The sequence below is a fragment of the Rhinatrema bivittatum genome, chromosome 18 (assembly GCF_901001135.1).
Source record: "Rhinatrema bivittatum chromosome 18, aRhiBiv1.1, whole genome shotgun sequence".
Lineage (NCBI taxonomy): Eukaryota > Metazoa > Chordata > Amphibia > Gymnophiona > Rhinatrematidae > Rhinatrema > Rhinatrema bivittatum.
In genome coordinates this window covers 61,314,809-61,338,866 of record NC_042632.1, presented here as the reverse complement: position 1 = coordinate 61,338,866, position 24,058 = coordinate 61,314,809, and the positions used below count along the sequence as shown (strand labels likewise).

The 24,058-nt window shown below is 50.2% G+C and overlaps 1 protein-coding gene across 1 annotated transcript in view; it reads right to left on the bottom strand.

Moving 5' to 3' along the window:
• The window catches only part of FBXO38 (F-box protein 38), a 58,634-nt gene that overhangs the window by 5,694 nt on the left and 28,882 nt on the right, over nucleotides 1-24,058 (bottom strand). Inside the window, 7 exon segments of the mRNA XM_029583492.1 lie at nucleotides 3,091-3,194; nucleotides 3,450-3,595; nucleotides 4,256-4,422; nucleotides 11,056-11,158; nucleotides 15,140-15,240; nucleotides 17,068-17,619; nucleotides 23,822-23,995. Of these exon segments, the coding sequence (XP_029439352.1) occupies nucleotides 3,091-3,194; nucleotides 3,450-3,595; nucleotides 4,256-4,422; nucleotides 11,056-11,158; nucleotides 15,140-15,240; nucleotides 17,068-17,619; nucleotides 23,822-23,995 (1,347 nt within the window).

Genomic DNA, 24,058 nt, shown 5'->3' with positions numbered 1-24,058 from the left:
AACAAACACGACCTTGGGCAAAAACGAAGGAACTGCACAAAACAAAACATCATCATCGGAAATCCACAAAAAGGAATCTCTGCACAATAAGGCCTGAAGCTCTGAAATTGTCTCGCTCAGCAAATCACCACCAGGAACACCATCTTCAGGGGAAGATCCTTCAAAGAAGCCCTGCTCAAAGGGAGGTCCACACAGTACTCGAACAACCAAATTAAGATTCCAGGACGGACAAAGTCTACTGGCTGGAGGATATAAAAACTTTGCTTCCTTAAGAAAATGTACTACTCCAGATGAGACGCTAAGGGTCGTCCCTACAACCTACCTGACGCAACCCAAGGCCGCCACCTGGACTCAGAGAATTATAAGCTAAACCCTTTGACAAGCCCTCTTGCAAAAAGGTCAAGACCTGGGCAACATTCGCCTGCAAAGGATCAGCGTCATGGACCCCACACCAGGACTCAAACACTCTCCAAACTCTGATATACGCCAAAGAAGTAGAGGATCTTCTAGCCTGAAGAATAGTAATCACTGGTTCCAAACACCCCTTCAAGTGGGAACATTGCCTCTCAAAAGTCAGGCTGTTAGACAGAAGCGATCTGCCTGCTAGCCTACGGGTCCCTCAAAAGGACTGCTGTCTTCCTGAAGCCTGCTTCTGCGTGGATCCAAAAGAACTTCAGTTGAAGCGAAATTTCTTCATCTCACGGAAGCACGTGCACGGCCGAAAGCTCTTCGTACTTCCTCTCTCATCTTCGGGCAATCTATTCCCTTTAGAATCCGCCAAATGCTTCATCAACTTCTCCAGGTCTTCCCCAAACAACAACTTTCCTTTGAAGGCGAAATTACAAAGCTGCGCCTTCGCCCACACATCCACTGATCAATTACACAACCACAGGAGTCTTCGAGCAGCCACAGTGGACACCATATTTCTAGCCGAAGTCCGAAGCATATCATGAGGGCATCTGCCACATAGGCCACTCCCCATCTCCAACTGAGCATCCTGGCCAGAATCAGCAGAGGTCCCCGATGACTTCTCCTACACCTTCCGCACCCAGCACAAACAAGCTCTCTGCATTAGACTAGCGCAGACTCAGAGCCGAGACCTCAAACAACCTCTAACAGGTTCTCTAGCTTCCAGTCCTGGACATCTTTCACCGCCGCTGACCCTGCCACAGGGATGGTTGTCTTCTTCATCACTGCCAACACTGCTGCATCCACTTCTGGAAGCATCCAAAGCTCTAAGGTGTCCTTTGGCAGGGGAAACAACCTGGCCATAGCCTAACACCTCTGCGAACACAGTCTTCACTTCTGTCTAAACCTATTCTAAAACTATATCTTCTTCTGAGGGACTGCAGGTGGCACTCTCGGTTAAGTATCAGTGCCTGAAAAGTTTTTGTTCTCTGCCTCCATCTGCTGGTAGGGATGCAAAACCCATTTGTCTGGACTGATCTAGGGTATGAACAGGAACAGAACTTTTACAGATAATTTTAAATACATCATAAAAACTAGGGATGACTTACAGGTACTTGAGACCTCACAGATCTCGTCTCTGCTTCACTGCTTGGTATTTCCAGAGTAGCAAGACAAATAGGTTTGCTTTTACCTGCATCTAGACCTGGCTCGCCTGCGATTAGCTCTGGGGATATTTTTATGTCCTTGGTTGATTTTGATGTGGTATTGAGCAGGGTTTTTAAGAACATAAGAAGTGCTATACTGGATCACACCAATGGTCAGTTAAGCTCAGCATCCTGTCTGGACTACTAGAATGTACTCAGCAGATCTTAATGGGAAGATCCACACCTTTTGCTTATTTCCTGCATCTGTCTGGCTAATAAGTGTTAATGGCCCTGTCCCCCAGAAAGTTGTCTGAACTATTTTCAAACCCAGCTGTACTACTAGTCCTCTGACAAAAAGTTCCCGAACTTAAATGTACACAGACTGAAAACACAAACACTTTATTAAATCTGATTTAAATCTGCCACCTGTTTCTGGAAGTTTCCCCTCTGAAAGGGTAAAGAACCCACTCCTGATTTTACCAACCCCTTTATCAGTTTTTGTCCTTCTCCTATGTCTTTGTGAGATGCAGTGACCAGAACTGCACACAACAGTCAAGGTGTGGTTGCACCACGGATTGACACAGAGGAATTACGATGATATCCCCATTTTTATTCTCTAGTCCTTTCCAAATAACGAACAACATTCTGTTTGCTTTTTTTTTTTTTACCACTGCCACACACTGTGATGAGGATTTCAATGCATTTTCCACAATGGAGGTGTAGTCTAGTACTTCGAGCAGCAGCCCGAGAACCAGAGAAGCCAGGGTTCAAATCCCACTGCTGCCCCCCCCCCCGTGACCATAGGCAACTCACTTCACCTTCCACTGCCTCAGGTATCGTTTTAGACTGTAATCACCTTGAGCTTAGATTCGGAAAGGCGAGTGATTAAATCAAATTCAAATGCAAAGAGTCCAAGGTCCTTTTCCTAACAAGGAACCCAGCACTGAGTATCTACATCATCAATTTCTATTCCGTTGTTTCCAATTTGTTCAAGGCGCATTACAATTAAAACGTACATACAGTCACTTTGCACTTGTCTGCCATTTAAGTTCCCTTTTCCTCAGTCCTATAAGGGCCTCCTGCAGTACCTCACCTTGTGTTTTAACTACTGAGATTCATTTTGTTACCATCTCTCAGGACTCTTTTTTTTCTAGATCATTAATGAGTCCCAGTACAGATCCCAGGGACACCTCTCTCAAGCAGGAAAACGGATTCAGCCAGTTACCAATCCACAGCAAGACACTGCATCTCAGCCGATGACGTTTCATGGGGAGAACTTACACTGGTGGCTTCTCACGCGGATTCTTCTGCATCTTACTTGAAAGACCTGCAGTACAGAGTCTGGACAGGAACTGCCCCGTTTTCTTCCATTAGGGCAGTTCTTCTGCCTTTTACTGAGCACAGGCCTCAGCTTCTTTTTTACATTCTGGTGAATGGCAAGAAAGAAGCAGAACTGCTCACATCTCAGCCTCTTATCTCCACAGAGTAAACACAAGCAATTTGCTTTAGTGAAACAGATCGTCCGTCTCCTACTCACCTTCTAAAGTATAAATATTCCTCCCCCAGGGGTACTTTCTGTATTTCTTTATATCATCTTCACTTCGTGTCGCTTCAGGGAAGAATTCATATTTAATGAGCTCTCTAGAGGCAAAGCAGGAGAGGATACAGGCTTACAGCAATGGCTGAATTAAAGAGCAGCAGCTTAAAGCAGATTACAAAACTGATCAATGGTCCTGGGCAGCACCGAAAACTATTACACATGGATTCATTAGAGAGATTCTGTAATCCGTTTTTGTGTGCCGAGTAAGAAAACAATCCTCATCCCAAGTGGGGAGAAAGCTTAAGTGGAGACAACTCTGAAGTGCCCAGGCAAGGTTACTGGAATTGGGTACTCACTGGTTAACGTTTGCTATCGTGTCCATCCAGCTGCGTATGCGCACCTTGTTCCGTATGTTGGGAGGGTTACTGAATTCGTGGATGATACAGATGTGGTAGGGGTACGGCCCACTGAATATCTTCTTCTCTAAGGTTAACGTGTCCACCTAGAAAATAAGAAAAGCTCCAGGGACTGTGCACCATGAAACTCTGGACAACTGTAAGCCCTTCAGCCACTCCCACCTGTCAACACAGAGGCTATTTCATGCTTTGTTTTTAAATTTAAAATAAAGCTTTAGCATGGTTTTGCTAAAACTTTGTGTGTGTGTGAATAAATAAATTTATGTTTGCAAGTGCTTGGGTTTTCAATAATTACACATAGTAGAATCACAGCATGCGGACCAGACCAGTGACTGGAATGCCAGCTTTTCCTGGCTATAGAGCAATTTGCTTTCAGAGCTAAGTCCTGGGCGTCCGCTTTCAAGAAGCATCTTATACATCAGTGGCAGAGAACCTAAGAATGCCCATACATTCAGAAATACAGTAAATGTCAGCACATAAAGATACAAAAGCGCTCATCCAGACTGCCCAGTAAGGTGTTTAGGACTACAAGTACCATTCCTTACAGATTACATCCTATGCCTTCTGTTTAAGATTGTAAATGCCACTCTGTGCAGGTTAACCCCCTGCAGAAAAGTTACCACAGGTTACCCCCAGTGCTCATTTCCATTCTTCTAATGTGCTGAGGATACACACAGAAGACTGTTCCTGACTCCTCTTAACCATGACTTTGAGAAGTCCCAGGATAATTCATAAAAGCTTTTTACCTGCTGCATGGGGCGAAGGTAAACAATCCGGTTCCTCTCAGGCGGCATCATCAGGATCTGATCCAGAATCTGTTCCATATTCAGCTTCTTGCACTGGGCATAGTCAAAGCGATTCACTATCGGTGCATTTTCAACCTTTAAATGCTTCAATACACGACATCTGGTGGCTAAAAAGTTAACAATAAAATCGTGAACATGCAGGGAAAAATGGGTGGTTGAGCATCCAGGAGTAAGATTTTATCAGATGGTTATTCTGGGGAGAGATTAAGGAGGCAATGTTGTTATTTCTGCTCACTGGAATGAGAGATCAGGTCACAAAACCACTACAAATCTGGGCAAAAAGAAAACAAGAGTTTTATAAATTGTAACTGGCAGCACAGCCAAAAGATGTCTCTGTCCTAACTTTAGGCACTACAGCTAGAGACCCAGCAAAGGCAAATTTAGATTTGGTATAAAACTACTGATTTTTTCTTGTGAACAGGCATCAGAGACGTTGCAATAAAGAGAAAAGAAAATTATTATTTACCTGCTAATTTTCGTTCCTGTAGTACCATGGATCAGTCCAGACAGTGGGTTATGTCCCCAATCCAGCAGATGGAGTCAGCACAAGCTTTGAGGGGGCGTATCCATATATACTACTACCCCCTCTGCAGGAGTTCAGTATCGAGTATATCAAAGCCCGAGTAGAAACCCCCGAAGGATCAAGTTTGTGGAAACAGATAATGAAAACAATTGTAACCGCAACAAGTAACTGCAAACATCCTACCAACTTGTAGGGAGCTGTGAAAAACAGCGAAAAGAAACAACTGCGAGCAAGAAGCAGCGCAGAGCTGAGCAGGATCAAGAACCCAAACGCGGTGGGCGTCTGGACTGATCCATGGTACTACAGGAACGAAAATTAGCAGGTAAATAATAATTTTCTTTTCCCTGTACGTACCTGGATCAGTCCAGACAGTGGGATGTACCCAAGCTTCCCTAAATCGGGTGGGGTCCTGCGAGGCCTGCTCGGAGAACCTGCTCGCCAAAGTGTCCAGAGACCGAAGAGGCGAGGTGCAGACGATAGTGCCTCGAGAACGTGTGTAACGATTTCCAGGTGGCTGCCCTACAAATTTCCTGCGAGGATACCGAGCGAACCTCCGCCCAGGAAGCCGCCTGAGAACGTGTAGAATGCGCTACGATTCCGGGTGGGGGAGTCCGTCCCGCCCCAATGTAAGAAGCAGCAATGCCGGCCTTCAGCCATCTGGCAATGGTAGTCTTCGAGGCCTGAGACCCCTTCTTAGGACCGGCCCAGAGTACGAAGAGATGGTCAGAGGTCCGGAACTCATTTGTAGCCTCCAGATAGAGGCGCAGAGTGCGCTTGACATTCAAGAGACGGAGAGACTTCGGCTCTGAGGAAGAGAAGGACAGCAACTCCACCGTCTGGTTCACATGGAATGCAGAAACCACCTTCGGAAGGAAGGAGGGAACGGTGCGAAGCGAAACTCCAGAGTCGGAGAAACGGAGATAGGGCTCTCTACACAACAGAGCCTGCATCTCCGAGATGCGTCGAGCGGAACAGATGGTCACAAGAAATACAGTCTTGAGAGTGAGATCCTTTATCGTTGCGCTGCGCAGCGGCTCGATCGGTGGTCCCGACAGGGAGCAAAGCACAAGGTTAAGACTCAAGGAGGGACAAGGGTCCCGTAACGGAGGACGCATATGCTTGACACCCTTGAGAAAACGAGCAATGTCAGGATGCTGTAGAAGAGAGCCCCCATCGCTCAACAGCAAGCCAAGGGCGGCCACCTGAACCCGTAGTGAATTATAGGCGAGCCCTTTTTCCACCCCCGCCTGTAGAAACTGAAGGATCTGAGGTACAGAAGCCTTAGCGGGTCTCGTGGCCTGGCTGGTACACCACAGCTCGAACACCTTCCAGACTCGAACATAGGCCGATGTCTTTCGTGCCCGCAATAGCGTGGATACTACCGCCTCCGGGTAGCCCCGACGCCGGAGGCGGCGCCTCTCAAAAGCCAGGCTGCAAGACAGAAGAATTCTGCCTGCTCGAAAAATACCGGGCCCTGATGTAGGAGCTGGGGGAGGTGCCCCAGCCTGATTGGCCTGTCGATCACCAGCTGTAGCAGGTCCGCAAACCAGGGTCGCCTGGGCCATTCTGGGGTGACGAAAACCACGGTCCCCTGATGGCTTTCTATTCTGCGGAGCATCCTGCCCACCAGGGGCCATGGTGGAAAAGAAAGATATGGCGGCCACGGGAGGACCAGGGCATCCACTCCCTCCGCGCTCTCTCCAGCGACTGAAGAAGCATGGAGCCTTGGCGTTGAGAGCGGACGCCATCAGATCCAAGTGGGGGGCCCCCCACCAATGGACGAGAAGTTGCATTGCTTTGTCGGAGAGAGACCACTCTCCGGGTCCAGCAGTTGACGACTGAGGAAGTCCGCCTGGACGTTGTCCACACCGGCGACGTGCGAGGCCGCTAGCCGGACGAGATGACGCTCCGCCCATTGCATCAGCAGCGCCGCCTCGAGCGCGACCTGCGGGCTGCGCGTGCCTCCTTGTCGGTTGATGTAGACCACGGTGGTAGCGTTGCCCGATAGGATTCTGACTTCTCGGTTCCGAAGAAGCGGGAGGAAATGTCGCAGAGCTAGCCGGACCGCTCTGGTTTCCAGACGGTTGATTGACCACTTCGCCTCCACCGTGGACCACGTCCCCTGCGTGGCGCTTCGATCGCAGACTGCACCCCAGCCTGCTAGACTGGCATAGGTGGTCACCACCACCCAATTTGGCAGATCGAGGGACTTGCCACGGGCCAGGTTCGGCGGATCCAACCACCAGCCCAGACTGTCCCTGGCATTCTGTGGGAGCGGGAGAATCATCTGATAGTCCTGCAATACTGGTTTCCAACGGGAGAAGAGCGCCCACTGTAAGGTCCTGAGGTGCGCGAAAGCCCAAGGTACAAGGTCGATGGTGGACCCCATCACTCCCAGGAGTTGCAGGTAGTCCCAGGAGGTGGGCTCTGGTAACGCAGAGAACCGTCGTGTGTGATCCCGCAAGGATTGAGCTTTGTCCTGGCGCAGAAAAACTTTGCCCAGTAGGGTGTCGAAAGTTGCCCCCAAAAAAAACCCAAGCGTTGCGAGGGCATGAGGGAGCTCTTGGAGAAGTTCACTACCCATCCCAGGGAATGTAGAAACCGTACTACTCGAGTCACCGCTGAGCGTCCATGATCGAATGACTTCGCCCGGAGGAGCCAATCGTCCAGATAAGGATGAACCAGGATGCCCTCCTTCCGGAGAGCTGCCGCCACAACTACCATGATCTTGGTGAAGGTGTGCAGCGCCGGCGCCAATCCAAACGCGAGAGCCGTGAACTGAAAATGCTGGTCCAGAATTTTGAAACGAAGGAAACTGTGGTGGTCCGGGCGGATGGGAATGTGCAGGTAGGCCTCCGTTAAGTCCAGGGAGGCGAGGAACTCCCCCCGATGCACCGCCGCAATCACTGACCGGAGTGTTTCCATGCGGAACCGAACGACTCGAAGGGATTTGTTGACTTCCTTGAGGACTAGGATAGGCCGGAAGGAACCGTCCTTCTTTGGTACGACGAAATAGATGGAATAGTGGCCCGAGCCCACCTCTCCGAAGGGCACAGGCGCAGTAGCGCCTATCTCCCGGAGTCTGTCCAGAGTCAGCTGCACCGCTCCTCTCTTGAGGTCCGAGCCACAGGGGGAAAAGATGAACCTTCCCTGCGGGGGGCGGACAAATTCCAATGCATAGCCGTGTTTTATGGTATCCAGGACCCACTGGTCCGAGGTGATCCGTGCCCACTCCGCTTAGAAATACGTTAGTCGGTCCCCAATCCTGGGGACAGGGGAGTGGGCGAGACTGGCATCATTGTGAAGACTTGGTATAGGGGTTCCCGGTTCCGGGAGTAGTGCGTGCGGGCCGATGCCCGCGGAAGGCGCGCAACCAGGGCTGAGACCTGGGGGCGGATGGCCGGGAGCCCGTCTGTCTGTAGCCCCTGTAGCGCCGTTGCGCTCTGGCTCTGGTCCGAGAAGAAGAAAACGCTCTGGATGGTCGAAACCTATCCTCCGGCAGCCGATGAACAGCGTTCTCCCCCAGGGACTTGATGATCTGGTCCAAATCCTCCCCGAAGAGGAACTTGCCCCTGAAGGGAAGAGAGCCCAGACTGGACTTAGAGGACGTATCAGACGCCCAATTGCGTAGCCACAGTAGTCGTCGTGCTGCCACTACCGAAACCATGGATCTTGTGAGGACCCGAAAAAGGTCGTACGAGGCGTCCGCCCCATACGCCACTGCGGCTTCTAGCCGATCTGCCTGGGCAGCCTCATCGGACGGCAGGTTCTGAGACGTGAGGAGTTGTTGCACCCAAAGGAGACTAGCCCGCTGGGCAAGCGAACTGCACATCACCGCCCGCATACCCAGAGCGGAGACCTCGAAAACCCGCTTAAGGAAAACTTCCAACTTACGATCCTGTGTGTCCCGCAACGCCGCACCTCCCGTCACTGGGATAGTCGTCCTCTTCGTGACCGCCGACACTGCGGAGTCCACCTTTGGGACCTTGATGAGGTCCAGAAAATCTTCGGGGAGCGGGTACAGCTTTTCCATAGCCCGGCTGCTCTTCAGGGAGGCCTCCGGGGTGTCCCATTCCCTGGTGAGAAGTTGTAAAAACGAGTCATGAATGGGAAAAGCCCGAGCCCTCGGCCGGAGTGCCGCCAGGACAGGATCTCCCTTCCTTGAAGAAGTGATGACAGCGGGAGCTACTGGGGCAGGCGGGTCTGGTGGCGGATCCAAATCTAATTCTTGGATGATCTGCGGGATGAGGTCGTCCAGCTCTTCCCTCTGGAAGAGGCGTAGGGTACGCGGATCATCCCCCTCCTGTGTGCCGTCCCCTTGTCCCCCGTCCGGGAGGTCAAGTCCATGTCCCGCTGGGTCTGGCACCGCCCCCACTGCCGCGGGCGTGGATCAGACCCGGGTAGGAAGGCGGGAGGCCCCCACTCCCGGAGGGTCGGGGGGGGCCGGCGTCGAGGGCGACATCCGAGGGATCTTAGGAGGGGGGGGGGGTCCCACAGGTGCTTCCAGCCCCTGCAGATAAGCGGTATGCATGAGCAGGATAAACTCCGGAGAGAACCCCGGCCTGCTCGGGAGCGCTTCGGGGGCGGCGTGGTTCCTGCTCCCTGGCTCTGGGTGCTTGGTTCCTGCACCAAAATCGGGGGAACACCCCCGCTGGTAGAGTCCTCCAGGGATCCGTTCTCCCTCGTGGCCTCCAGGGATCCGTTCCCCCTCGTGGCCTGCGCCTCAGGGCGCTCAGAATGTAAAATGGCCGCCGTTCCCGCCAAAAATGGCGGAGTGGCCGGCCCGCACCGCCCGGGCAAAAAAGAGAAATCAGTCAGGGACTGTGAGGTACCTTCCCCCCCGGGAAGGCATCGTGCACAGATGCCCTCCCGGGAAATCCGGGACCCCGGGTCTCCGCAGGCCGCACAGCGGGACGGCCGCGGCATCGGGATCGCTGCAGGAGAAAAGAAAAAGCCACGGGGGGGGCCACGCGCACAAAGGCGCCGCTGCGGGGGGGCCCGGTCGGCCCGCACTGCCCGCTGTCTGAAAATAGAGGAGGGTGCCGCGGGGGGGCCTTCCTGGCCACACGACCCGCCCCAGACATCTTTCCCTAAATGGCTCAGCAGCCCATGAGGAGCTGTAAAATGGCCGCGGGTGAGGGAGTAAAGAGCGAAGAGGCCGGCTCCACCGGCTTTCGCGGGCACCGGGGGCTGAGCTGTAAAGGAAAAAACTACAAAGGAAAAACAAACTTACCCCTGGCTGCAACGAGAAATAAACAGCAAGGCCGCAGAGAAGAGACAAGGAAGAGAAGCCACTCCCCAGGAGTTGAAAGAACTCTGCCTTTTTTTTTTTTTTTTTAAACTTAATACAAACTTGATACAAACTTGATCCACAGAAAAAGCCAACAACAAGCCATAATCAAGCAAGAAAGTGAAGAAAAAGGAGGGGAAGCCTGATTCCCCTACTCGCATCTGCTGGAGTCAGAAGATACTGAACTCCTGCAGAGGGGGTAGTAGTATATATGGATACGCCCCCTCAAAGCTTGTGCTGACTCCATCTGCTGGATTGGGGACATAACCCACTGTCTGGACTGATCCAGGTACGTACAGGGAACAAGAAATTACTGGTGCAGCGGGAGAATCAGTCTTATGTATATTATTCATGTAAGATTACATAAAAGGAGACGGGATTTATGCTATTACTGCATTCAGATATTAATTCCTTCTTAACTCTAAGTCATTCAGTCCTGCAGGTCTTTGATGTTACATCACAGCACCCAGTTAATCAACAGCCATCAACTGATATGAGATACTTCTTTCCTAGAATTCAAAACCATCCCTGACCCAAAACAAGAAGGAAATAGGGATCCTAGGACTCTCAGTCCTTTCAATGCAGAATCATGACATAACCATTACATCATCCAAGAAACCGACGTATGCAGCGATACAAATGCAGGCCATGTGGGAAACCTGCCAAAGACTCACTAACGCTGACGGGCCCGTTCTCTTTCAGTTAGCATGACGCATACTCAAAGGAGAAATAAATAGAAATTACAAACAGCAGCACATATCCAGCTGTTAAGAGCCCTGCCGTAATCCAGGCAAAGCATCAAAGACTACATGATCCGTGAGAAAGAGATGGGAATAGCCAGTCAGGACATGTTTAAGAACCAAGGTGGGAGGGTTAGGGTGGGAGGCTGAGCCCAGCTGTGTCTCCTGAGCAGACAGAAGCACTTACCATGAATAAACATCATCTTGGGACAGTCCTTCAGCACAAGGTCAGTGATGCCGCAGTTGGTTAATGTGATACCAACCAGGTTTTTGGATTTGAGAGTCAGCACCTGGAGAAACAACACGAGAGTCAGGCTCAGAAAGGGATGGGGCAGGAGAGTGAGAGAAGAGATGGTGCAGAGACCAGACACTATATCAGAGTTGTGGGACCTCTATCTAGCATGGGGATCCTAGGAAGAGAGGGGGATAAGAGTTTGATGGCACTCCTAAGATAGGTCAGGGAGCAGCTCAAGCCTGGCTCGTGATTCAAACCATACACAATGAAATAATGTCAGTCAGTTATAAGCACTGCATGAACCCTGGGAGGCAGATACTCCAACTGAGCTACCTATACCTGCCGTGATACCTTCAGCTCCCCGCAAGCGCAAATGTCCGGATGGCTTAGTGTTATCAACGTCTTTGCAAGGAGCCAATACAGCAGGGATAGGCAACTCTGGTCCTGGAGTGCAACAGACAGGTCTGGTTTTCAAGACATCCACAACGAATATGCATGAGATTATCTGCACACCATGGAAAGATATCTCCCGCATTTTCATTTCTTCCTATTCAATACATTTGGCCCATATTTAAGTGTTTGATGCTATTTCATAGATAAATAATGCAGGTTTCCGTTCCCTGGCCTGCATCCTGTAAGCAGGGACTCTGCGTGGACTTTAGAGAGACATTTACAGGTTTGTATTTCACTCATTTCTTTTACATTGCCAGGGCGGGATCATGATGGAAGTCACAGGGGTCTGTGCAGCAGGCTGGCAGTGGGTCAGGCAGACAGGGCAAAGCCTGCCTTAAGAAGACATTTCAGAATGCAATGGAAAAGGTCTCCCTTCAAGGGAAAGAGGAGTTTGGGAACTCTGAAATATTATACAGGCGAAGGTCGGGGGAAGGAGGGTTATTTAATGAAAGTGAAACAAGGTGGCAGAGGAGGAGAATGAGAAAAAAACCATCAGGCAAACAACAGATAAGAAGGGGGATATTTCTATTGTTGCATTAAAGCAGTTCCTGTGTGTTTGAGAAGAAAGGTTTAAATAAAAAACATACAAGCCACAGAGGCAAGTGGTTACGCACATCTCAGGACCTGAAAGCTACTGCACAGGCAGCACATCCATAAGAAATTGCCCAGTATCCTGTTTCCAACAGTGGCCAATCCAGGCTACAAGTACCCAAACACTAAGAAGATCCCATGCTACTGATGCAATTAATAGCAGTGGCTATTCCCTAAGCCAGCTTGATTAATAGCAGTTAATGGACTTCTCCTCCAAGAACTTATCCAAACCTTTTTTAAAAATAGCTAAGCTATCTGCCTTAACCACATCCTCTGACAACAAATTCCAGAGCTTTATTGTGCGTTGAGTGAAAAAGAATTTTCTCCGATTAGTCTTAAATGTGCTACTTGCTAACTTCATGGAGTGCCCCCTAGTCCTATTATCTGAAAGAGTAAATAAACGATTCACATCTACCCGTACTAGTCCTCTCATGATTTTAAAGACCTCTATCATACCCCCCCCCCCCCCCCCCAGCCGTCTCTTCTCCAAGCTGAACAGTGCTATATCTTTACTTTTTCCTCACAGGGGAGCTGTTCCATCTCTGCTGTCATTTTGGTCGCCCTTCTCTGTACCTTCTCCAGTGCATCTATCTTTTTTGAAATGCAGTGACCAGAATTGTACACAGTATTCAAGGTGCAGTCTCACCATGGAGCGATACAGAGGCATTATGACAGTTTCCGTTTTATTCACCATTCTCTTCCTAATAATTCCTAACATTCTGTTTGCTTTTTTGATCACTACAGCACACTGAGTGGACGATTTCAATGCATTGTCCATTATGACACCCTGATATTCTCCCAGGTGGTAACTCCTAATATGGAACCCAACATCATGTAACATTTTTCTCTATATGCATCATCTTGCATTTGTCCACATTAAATTTCATCTGCCATTTGGAAGCCCAATCTTCCAGTTTCGCAAGGTCCTCCTGCAATTTATCACAATCTGCTTGTGATTTAACTACTCTGAATAATTTTATATCATCTGCAAATTTGATTACCTCACTTTAAAAATCATTTATAAATATATTGAAAAGCACCGGTCCAAGTACAGATCCCTGAGGCACTCCACTGTTTACCCTTTTCCACTGAGAAAATTGACCATTTAATCCTACTCTCTGTTTCCTGTCTTTTAACCAGTTTGTAATCCTCGAAAGGACACAGACTCCTATTCCTTAGAAGCCTCACAAGGGGGACTTTTTCAAACGAAAATCCAAGTACACTACATCTACCGGTTCATCTTTATCCACGTTTATTCACCCCTTCAAAAAAATGAAGCAGATTTGTGAGGCATGGGACACATGCTGCCTGTGTCCCATTAAATCATGTCTTTAATGCTCTGTGATTTTGTTCTTTAGAATAGTTTCCATAATTTTTCTTGGCATTGAACTCAGGCTCACTGGTCTATAGTTTCCAGAACTACCCCTGGAGCCCTTTTTAAATATCGGTTATTCATTGACCACCAGTCTTCAGATACAATGGAGGATTTTAATGATAGGTTATAAATTACTAGTTTCATTTTTGAGTTCTTTCAGAACCATGCAGTATATACCATCCGGTCCAGGTGATTTGCTACGTTTCAGTTTGTTAATCTAGCCTACTATATCTTCCAGGTTCACCGTGATTTGGTTCAGTTGATCTGAATCATCACCTTTGAAAACCATCTCTGGAAGTTATCTCCCCAATATCTTCATTTGTAAACACCAAAGCAAAGAATTTTTTAGTCTTTCCAAGATGGCCTTATCTTCCCCAAGTGCCCTTTTACCTCCTCGATCATCTAATGGTCCAGCTGACTCCCTCACAGGCTTCCTACTTCACATATATTTAAATAGTTTTTTATTAAAAGTTTTTGCCTCTATGGCCATCTTCTTTTCAAATTCTCTCATAGCCTGTCTTATCAATGTTTTACACTTAACTTGACAATGCTTACGCTTTTTCCTATTTTCTTCAGATGGATCCTTCTTCCAATTTTTGAAGAAAGTTTTTTTTTTGGCTAAAATAGCCTCTTTCACTTTGTCTTTTAACATAGCTGGCAGTTGTTTGGCCTTCCTTCCACCTATCTTAATGCATAAAATACATCCAGACTGCGCTTCTAAGACTGTTTAAAAAATACTATGTCCACTCCTGTTGTATACTCTTAACCTTTATGGCTGTACTTTTCAGGTTTTTTCTATTTTCCTCATTTTATCAAAGTTCCCTTTAGAAAGTTTAGAGCCGTGGATTTACTTTTATCTCCCCCACTTCCAGCCATTAGTTCAAATTTGATCATGTTATGATCACTATTGCCAAGCGGCCCCGCCACCATTACCTCTCTCACCAAATCTTGCGTTCCACTAAGAATTAAATCTAAAATAGCTCCCTCTCTCGTTGGTTCCTGAACCAATTGCTCCATGAAGCAGTTGTTTATTCCATCCAGGAACTTTACCTCTCTAGCATGTCCTGATCAATATTGGGGTAATGAGATCTACCAATAATATCCAAAGTTTCATACAGAATACAACGATAAGGTAAACACTACTGTAAAACACGTTGTATGAACAATATTTCAGAATTAACATGTGTTCTTTTATGGCAATAATTCACTTACTACATTATTATGGACCATCATACCACCCGTGACATGCATGCATTTGATGCCTGTATTTTCAGTCACATTGAGTCAAAAAAGCAAAAAAAAGCACAAATGACTGCTTGCATTTAAATTTTACAGGACCGATGATTAAAGATGACCCAATGTGACTGAAAATACAGGCATCAAATGCATGCATGTCACGGGTGGTATGATGGTCCCTAATAATGTAGTAAGTGAATTATTGTCATAAAAGAACACATGTTAATTCTGAAATATTGTTCATACGTGTTTTACAGTAGTGGCAATGAGATCTCCCATTATTACTGCACAGCTTCCCTGATTTCTCTTAGCATTTCATCATTTTGGCCAGCTGGACGGTAGTATACTCCTATCACCCAGTGTCTGACGTGCAGGCCTTACCTGCACGTGATCGTCCTCAATCACAGGGTCACTTGTGCTTGTGGATTTGTCAGCGGTGCGCTTCCGTTTGATAGACTGTCGAGGTTTTGATGTGATCACCTCTAAGGAAAGGGAAAGGGATAGAATTACCTCATCTCCTGCACTTCCACCAATTATGTGCCCCAGGCTCTCCTGATTTCGTTTTCTCATGGGATCGCTAAACTTAACCTGGCAAAGGCTGCATAAGAGGCGACTAAAAGCCATTGCCAATTGATAGCTTCTGTGAAATAAGCTACTGGCTTCCATGCAAATGCCAATGGCTGAATGCTAGTATCATTTGCACAACTGCCCAGTTAACTAGCTTCATGTTGTAAGACTTTAATCTGCTGGTGTCCCTCAGGGTAATGGGCTGCTTCAGATGCAGTCACTATGTACAAAGAGTATTGTATGATTCACTCCATCACTGGCACATCTTTTACAACTCAACATTTCGCAGCTTTGCAGATTCCGATTCCTTTATTGCTATGACAATGCTGTCAAAGCAATATATACAGAGAGAGAGCGAGCGAGCCCAATATTCAAAAAAGATTAGCCAGCCAAGTCCAACTTATCTGGTTAAGTGGCACTGCTGAACATCTGGCTACGGTCAGTAGGCACCAGCTAGCCGGATAAGTGACTTCTCTGGCTAAGATTTTAGCTGGATAACTCAAGGACAGCGAATGGGTGGATAAGGGAGGTGTCCAGCTAACTTTGGTCGTGCCCTCTAAGATAGCCGGGTATATTCAGCAGTAACTTAGCCGGATAAGTGTATTCAGCTAAATTGCTGAGCCGCACAGTGGCTGAATGATTACAATAAAAGCTGAGGCAGGCAGTTTTCCCTTTATACAATTATTGTGTGTATGTAAAATTCAGGATGAGTCTTCCAGCTTTGTGTAATGCATTGTGGGAGACTGAGGATCAAGGTTCACTGTGGCCAGCCAGGTCTGGACACTGGAAGACAAAAGTAACAATGAGCAGTACTCAAGGAGACAGCGCTCCAGCTCCCTTGGCCAGGGAAGGGTTGCAGAAAAAGCCTTCCTCCTCTGAAATCCCATCTCTACACCCACCGAGCAACGCACCTGGCTTCATGTGACAGACAATTTGTTTGCTCCCCTCTTGCCAGTACTCCCCCAAGGCAATTCAGTTCCCTCTGCTGGCTGAAGACGAAAGAAAGTCTTTCATGAGCCTGAATCCCTCAGCACTGAGCTCACCCCACAGAGTGAGTCTCTTCCTTCCCCAGGGCCCAGCCCATACCTGAATCACACGGGCCTCCGTGTTTCTCCTGCATTCCTTCATGCTGGAACCTTCTCTGGGCCATTGCTTCACACAGTATAAGTGTCTTAGCAGGATACTATTTATTGATCTATTAATTTGCATTGCCTACTCCCTCTTATCTGTATTGTTATCGGTTATATGTAAGGGCGCTGCCCAAAAGTTTTTTGTTCTTTGTGAACCGATGTGATGTGCGAACGGCTATCTGTATATAAGAGACTTTAAATAAATAAATAAATAAATAATATTTAACAGACAACTCAGAGCAATTACTGTCAATTACAAACAAGCAAGCAGCAGCCACATACTGATACAATATTAATACTATGGTAGCAAGTCATCAAAAAAAAAAATACCAAAGATAAACCAGGCACCCACAAATTACAGCAAAACATTTTAATAAAAGAAGGAAATTGCACATCTGGCTTATCTCTGATATTTTAGTGGGACAGTTCCAAGTCAAATCTTTTTCTTACTTCTGCAATATTGCCTTTAAAATACAGCTGCAAATTTTCAGTCAGCACATAAGGACTGTGAGAAAGAAAAAGATTTAAAGTTAAAGAGAGCCCGAACACACGAGCGAGACCCTCTGGCCATTGGCAGGATGCATCGAGACATGCAGTAGGTTGAGAGTGTACCTGATTCAGACACCAGTGGAACCTGAGACAAACGGCTCCGGGCTCGCGTCAGAGGTCTGTGCAGAAAATGGTTATGGTATTCCCGTCCGCAGGTCTGTCCCCCACACACACCCTCACCAGGCCTCTCACCTTGAGACCCACAGTTCGGGAGTGTCCTGACTGGTACGTCCAATCCATTACCGTTTGGAGAGCAGGCTCCACTCACAGCATAACCCTCCACCTCCTGGCAGCCACTAGTCCTGCTCTGTGGCTCTGCAGCCTGGCTGCACGAGCACTTTGTACAAAAGGAGTCCGTAGCAGCTGGCCTGCTGGGAGGGGGCTCAGCAGAGGCCACGTCGCACGAGCTGGGGGTGGCAGGAGAGTCCCCTCCCAGGTCTTTGTTCTTGCTCTTCTCGGGCAGGTCGCTGGCTGCTTTCATGTCTGCTTTGATCTGCTCGCTGGTCACCTGGCAGCCTTTCTCACAACTGCTTTCCTCTGCAGGGACGGACCGCTTTGCCGGACCGGCACCCAACTTCTTCCGTAGGGGGCTTTTCCCTTTACCGCTTGGCAAACCTGCAGCGAGGAAGAGAAGCGGTAATCAGGAAAGGAGTTACAGGAGTTTCCCAGTCACCAGCACATCTGCTGTCAGCCTCAGCATTACTAAAATATATTTAAAAAATGTAGGCACCGCACCATAAAGCAAAGCTATCAGAATGGTTTACAAATAGTTTTGGTCACTACTCCACAAACAGTCCTAGTGATCACATAGCCCCACCACTCCCCCTGAATTCTGCTGCTGATACAGCACACACAGCCTGGGATTGGGGTCCTAGTGATCACATAGCCCCACCACTCCCCCTGAATTATGCTGCTGATACAGCACACACAGCCTGGGATTGGGGTCCTGGTGATCACATAGCCCCACCACTCCCCCTGAATTCTGCTGCTGATACAGCACACACAGCCTGGGATTGGGGTCCTGGTGATCACATAGCCCCACCACTCCCCCTGAATTCTGCTGCTGATACAGCACACACAGCCTGGGATTGGGGTCCTGGTGATCACATAGCCCCACCACTCCCCTGAATTCTGCTGCTGATACAGCACACACAGCCTGGGATTGGGGTCCTAGTGATCACATAGCCCCACCACTCCCCCCCCAAATTCTGCTGCTGATACAGCACACACAGCCTGGGATTGGGGTCCTAGTGATCACATACCCCCACCACTCCCCCTGAATTCTGCTGCTGATACAGCACACACAGCCTGGGATTGGGGTCCTAGTGATCACATAGCCCCACCACTCCCCCCCCCTGAATTCTGCTGTTGATACAGCACACACAGCCTGGGATTGGGGTCCTAGTGATCACATAGCCCCACCACTCCCCCTGAATTCTGCTGCTGATACAGCACATACAGCCTGGGATTGGGGTCCTAGTGATCACATACCCCCACCACTCCCCCTGACTTCTGCTGCTGATACAGCACACACAGCCTGGGATTGGGGTCCTAGTGATCACATACCCCCACCACTCCCCCTGAATTCTGCTGCTGATACAGCACACACAGCCTGGGATTGGGGTCCTAGTGATCACATAGCCCCACCACTCCCCCTGAATTCTGCTGCTGATACAGCACACACAGCCTGGGATTGGGGTCCTAGTGATCACATACCCCCACCACTCCCCCTGAATTCTGCTGCTGATACAGCACACACAGCCTGGGATTGGGGTCCTAGTGATCACTTAGCCCCACCACTCCCCCCCTGAATTCTGCTGCTGATACAGCACACACAGCCTGGGATTGGGGTCCTAGTGATCACAAACCCCCACCACTCCCCCCCTGAATTCTGCTGCTGATACAGCACACACAGCCTGGGATTGGGGTCCTAGTGATCACATACCCCCACCACTCCCCCTGAATTCTGCTGCTGATACAGCACACACAGCCTGGGATTGGGGTCCTAGTGATCACATAGCCCCACCACTCCCCCTGAATTCTGCTGCTGATACAGCACACACAGCCTGGGATTGGGGTCCTAGTGATCACATAGCCCCACCACTCCCCCTGAATTCTGCTGCTGATACAGCACACACAGCCTGGGATTGGGGTCCTAGTGATCACATAGCCCCACCACTCCCCCTGAATTCTGCTGCTGATACAGCACACACAGCCTGGGATTGGGGCCCTGGTGATCACATAGCCCCACCACTCCCCCTGAATTCTGCTGCTGATACAGCACACACAGCCTGGGATTGGGGTCCTGGTGATCACATAGCCCCACCACTCCCCCTGAATTCTGCTGCTGATACAGCACACACAGCCTGGGATTGGGGTCCTGGTGATCACATAGCCCCACCACTCCCCCTGAATTCTGCTGCTGATACAGCACACACAGCCTGGGATTGGGGTCCTAGTGATCACATAGCCCCACCACTCCCCCCCCCTGAATTCTGCTGTTGATACAGCACACACAGCCTGGGATTGGGGTCCTAGTGATCACATAGCCCCACCACTCCCCCCCCTGAATTCTGCTGCTGATACAGCACACACAGCCTGGGATTGGGGTCCTAGTGATCACATAGCCCCACCACTCCCCCCCCTGAATTCTGCTGCTGATACAGCACACACAGCCTGGGATTGGGGTCCTAGTGATCACATAGCCCCACCCCTCCCCCTGAATTCTGCTGATACAGCACACACAGCCTGGGATTGGGGTCCTAGTGATCACATACCCCCTCCACTCCCCCTGAATTCTGCTGCTGATACAGCACACACAGCCTGGGATTGGGGTCCTAGTGATCACATACCCCCTCCACTCCCCCTGAATTCTGCTGCTGATACAGCACACACAGCCTGGGATTGGGGTCCTAGTGATCACATAGCCCCACCACTCCCCCTGAATTCTGCTGCTGATACAGCACACACCGCCTGGGATTGGGGTCCTAGTGATCACATAGCCCCACCACTCCCCCTGAATTCTGCTGCTGATACAGCACACACAGCCTGGGATTGGGGTCCTAGTGATCACATACCCCCACCACTCCCCCCCTGAATTCTGCTGCTGATACAGCACACACAGCCTGGGATTGGGGTCCTAGTGATCACATACCCCCACCACTCCCCCCCTGAATTCTGCTGCTGATACAGCACACACAGCCTGGGATTGGGGTCCTAGTGATCACATACCCCCACCACTCCCCCCCTGAATTCTGCTGCTGATACAGCACACACAGCCTGGGATTGGGGTCCTAGTGATCACATAGCCCCACCACTCCCCCCCTGAATTCTGCTGCTGATACAGCACACACAGCCTGGGATTGGGGTCCTAGTGATCACATAGCCCCACCACTCCCCCTGAATTCTGCTGCTGATACAGCACACACAGCCTGGGATTGGGGTCCTAGTGATCACATAGCCCCACCACTCCCCCTGAATTCTGCTGCTGATACAGCACACACAGCCTGGGATTGGGGTCCTGGTGATCACATAGCCCCACCACTCCCCCTGAATTCTGCTGCTGATACAGCACACACAGCCTGGGATTGGGGTCCTGGTGATCACATAGCCCCACCACTCCCCCTGAATTCTGCTGCTGATACAGCACACACAGCCTGGGATTGGGGTCCTGGTGATCACATAGCCCCACCACTCCCCCTGAATTCTGCTGCTGATACAGCACACACAGCCTGGGATTGGGGTCCTAGTGATCACATAGCCCCACCACCCCCCCCCTAAATTCTGCTGCTGATACAGCACACACAGCCTGGGATTGGGGTCCTAGTGATCACATACCCCCACCACTCCCCCTGAATTCTGCTGCTGATACAGCACACACAGCCTGGGATTGGGGTCCTAGTGATCACATAGCCCCACCACTCCCCCCCCTGAATTCTGCTGTTGATACAGCACACACAGCCTGGGATTGGGGTCCTAGTGATCACATAGCCCCACCACTCCCCCCCCTGAATTCTGCTGCTGATACAGCACACACAGCCTGGGATTGGGGTCCTAGTGATCACATAGCCCCACCACTCCCCCTGAATTCTGCTGATACAGCACACACAGCCTGGGATTGGGGTCCTAGTGATCACATAGCCCCACCAATCCCCCCCTGAATTCTGCTGCTGATACAGCACACACAGCCTGGGATTGGGGTCCTAGTGATCACATAGCCCCACCACTCCCCCTGAATTCTGCTGCTGATACAGCACACACAGCCTGGGATTGGGGTCCTAGTGATCACATAGCCCCACCACTCCCCCTGAATTCTGCTGCTGATACAGCACACACAGCCTGGGATTGGGGTCCTAGTGATCACTTAGCCCCACCACTCCCCCCCTGAATTCTGCTGCTGATACAGCACACACAGCCTGGGATTGGGGTCCTAGTGATCACATACCCCCACCCACTCCCCCCCTGAATTCTGCTGCTGATACAGCACACACAGCCTGGGATTGGGGTCCTAGTGATCACATAGCCCCACCACTCCCCTTGAATTCTGCTGCTGATACAGCACATACAGCCTGGGATTGGGGTCCTAGTGATCACATAGCCCCACCACTCCCCCTGAATTCTGCTGCTGATACAGCACACACAGCCTGGGATTGGGGTCCTAGTGATCACATACCCCCACCACTCCCCCTGAATTCTGCTGCTGATACAGCACACACAGCCTGGGATTGGGGTCCTAGTGATCACATACCCCCTCCACTCCCCCTGAATTCTGCTGCTGATACAGCACAGTGTGCCTGGGATTGGGGTCCTAGTGATCACATACCCCCACCACTCCCCCTGAATTCTGCTGCTGATACAGCACACACAGCCTGGGATTGGGGTCCTAGTGATCACATAGCCCCACCACTCCCCCTGAATTCTGCTGCTGATACAGCACACACAGCCTGGGATTGGGGTCCTAGTGATCACATACCCCCACCACTCCCCCTGAATTCTGCTGCTGATACAGCACACACAGCCTGGGATTGGGGTCCTAGTGATCACATACCCCCACCACTCCCCCTGAATTCTGCTGCTGATACAGCACACACAGCCTGGGATTGGGGTCCTAGTGATCACATACCCCCACCACTCCCCCTGAATTCTGCTGCTGATACAGCACACACAGCCTGGGATTGGGGTCCTAGTGATCACATACCCCCACCACTCCCCCCCTGAATTCTGCTGCTGATACAGCACACACAGCCTGGGATTGGGGTCCTAGTGATCACATACCCCCACCACTCCCCCCGAATTCTGCTGCTGATACAGCACACACAGCCTGGGATTGGGGTCCTAGTGATCACATACCCCCACCACTCTCCCCCTGAATTCTGCTGCTGATACAGCACACACAGCCTGGGATTGGGGTCCTAGTGATCACATACCCCCACCACTCCCCCCCTGAATTCTGCTGCTGATACAGCACACACAGCCTGGGATTGGGGTCCTAGTGATCACATACCCCCACCACTCCCCCTGAATTCTGCTGCTGATACAGCACACACAGCCTGGGATTGGGGTCCTAGTGATCACATACCCCCTCCACTCCCCCTGAATTCTGCTGCTGATACAGCACAGTGTGCCTGGGATTGGGGTCCTAGTGATCACATACCCCCACCACTCCCCCTGAATTCTGCTGCTGATACAGCACACACAGCCTGGGATTGGGGTCCTAGTGATCACATACCCCCACCACTCCCCCTGAATTCTGCTGCTGATACAGCACACACAGCCTGGGATTGGGGTCCTAGTGATCACATAGCCCCACCACTCCCCCCCTGAATTCTGCTGCTGATACAGCACACACAGCCTGGGATTGGGGTCCTAGTGATCACATAGCCCCACCACTCCCCCCCTGAATTCTGCTGCTGATACAGCACACACAGCCTGGGATTGGGGTCCTAGTGATCACATAGCCCCATCACTCCCCCCCTGAATTCTGCTGCTGATACAGCACACACAGCCTGGGATTGGGGTCCTAGTGATCACATACCCCCACCACTCCCCCTGAATTCTGCTGCTGATACAGCACACACAGCCTGGGATTGGGGTCCTAGTGATCACATACCCCCTCCACTCCCTCTGAATTCTGCTGCTGATACAGCACACACAGCCTGGGATTGGGGTCCTAGTGATCACATACCCCCACCACTCCCCCTGAATTCTGCTGCTGATACAGCACACACAGCCTGGGATTGGGGTCCTAGTGATCACATAGCCCCACCACTCCCCCCCTGAATTCTGCTGCTGATACAGCACACACAGCCTGGGATTGGGGTCCTAGTGATCACATAGCCCCACCACTCCCCCTGAATTCTGCTGCTGATACAGCACACACAGCCTGGGATTGGGGTCCTAGTGATCACATACCCCCTCCACTCCCTCTGAATTCTGCTGCTGATACAGCACACACAGCCTGGGATTGGGGTCCTAGTGATCACATACCCCCACAACTCCCCCTGAATTCTGCTGCTGATACAGCACACACAGCCTGGGATTGGGGTCCTAGTGATCACATAGCCCCACCACTCCCCCCCTGAATTCTGCTGCTGATACAGCACACACAGCCTGGGATTGGGGTCCTAGTGATCACATACCCCCCTCCATTCCATGGCCAGACTCGAGCTGAAGGTAGTTAAAAATGGGAAACCCTCCCCCCCCCCAGCCAACTCAGGTAGGTATAAATGAAGTCATATGTTCATATATATGTATGGAGAAATCAAACAACGCAGGACTTGTATTTCCCATTTTTACGCTGAAGCATCACATTAGTCACCTGGAGTTTCTTGTGCCACAGCTGTCTCTTTAGGTTTCTCCTCTAAGTACACATGTGCTACACTGTTAGCAGAGCAGGGCTGTACAGGAATCACATTCTCCTCTTCATCTTCACTGTCAGAGTCATGGACGGTGATTGGTGCAGCTTTCACCGCTGGCTGTAGGCCGCTGGGTCCTGCCAGGAGAGAAGGCCCGGTAGCTCAAACAAGAAATACGCATCGTGTGTGTGCATGCACGA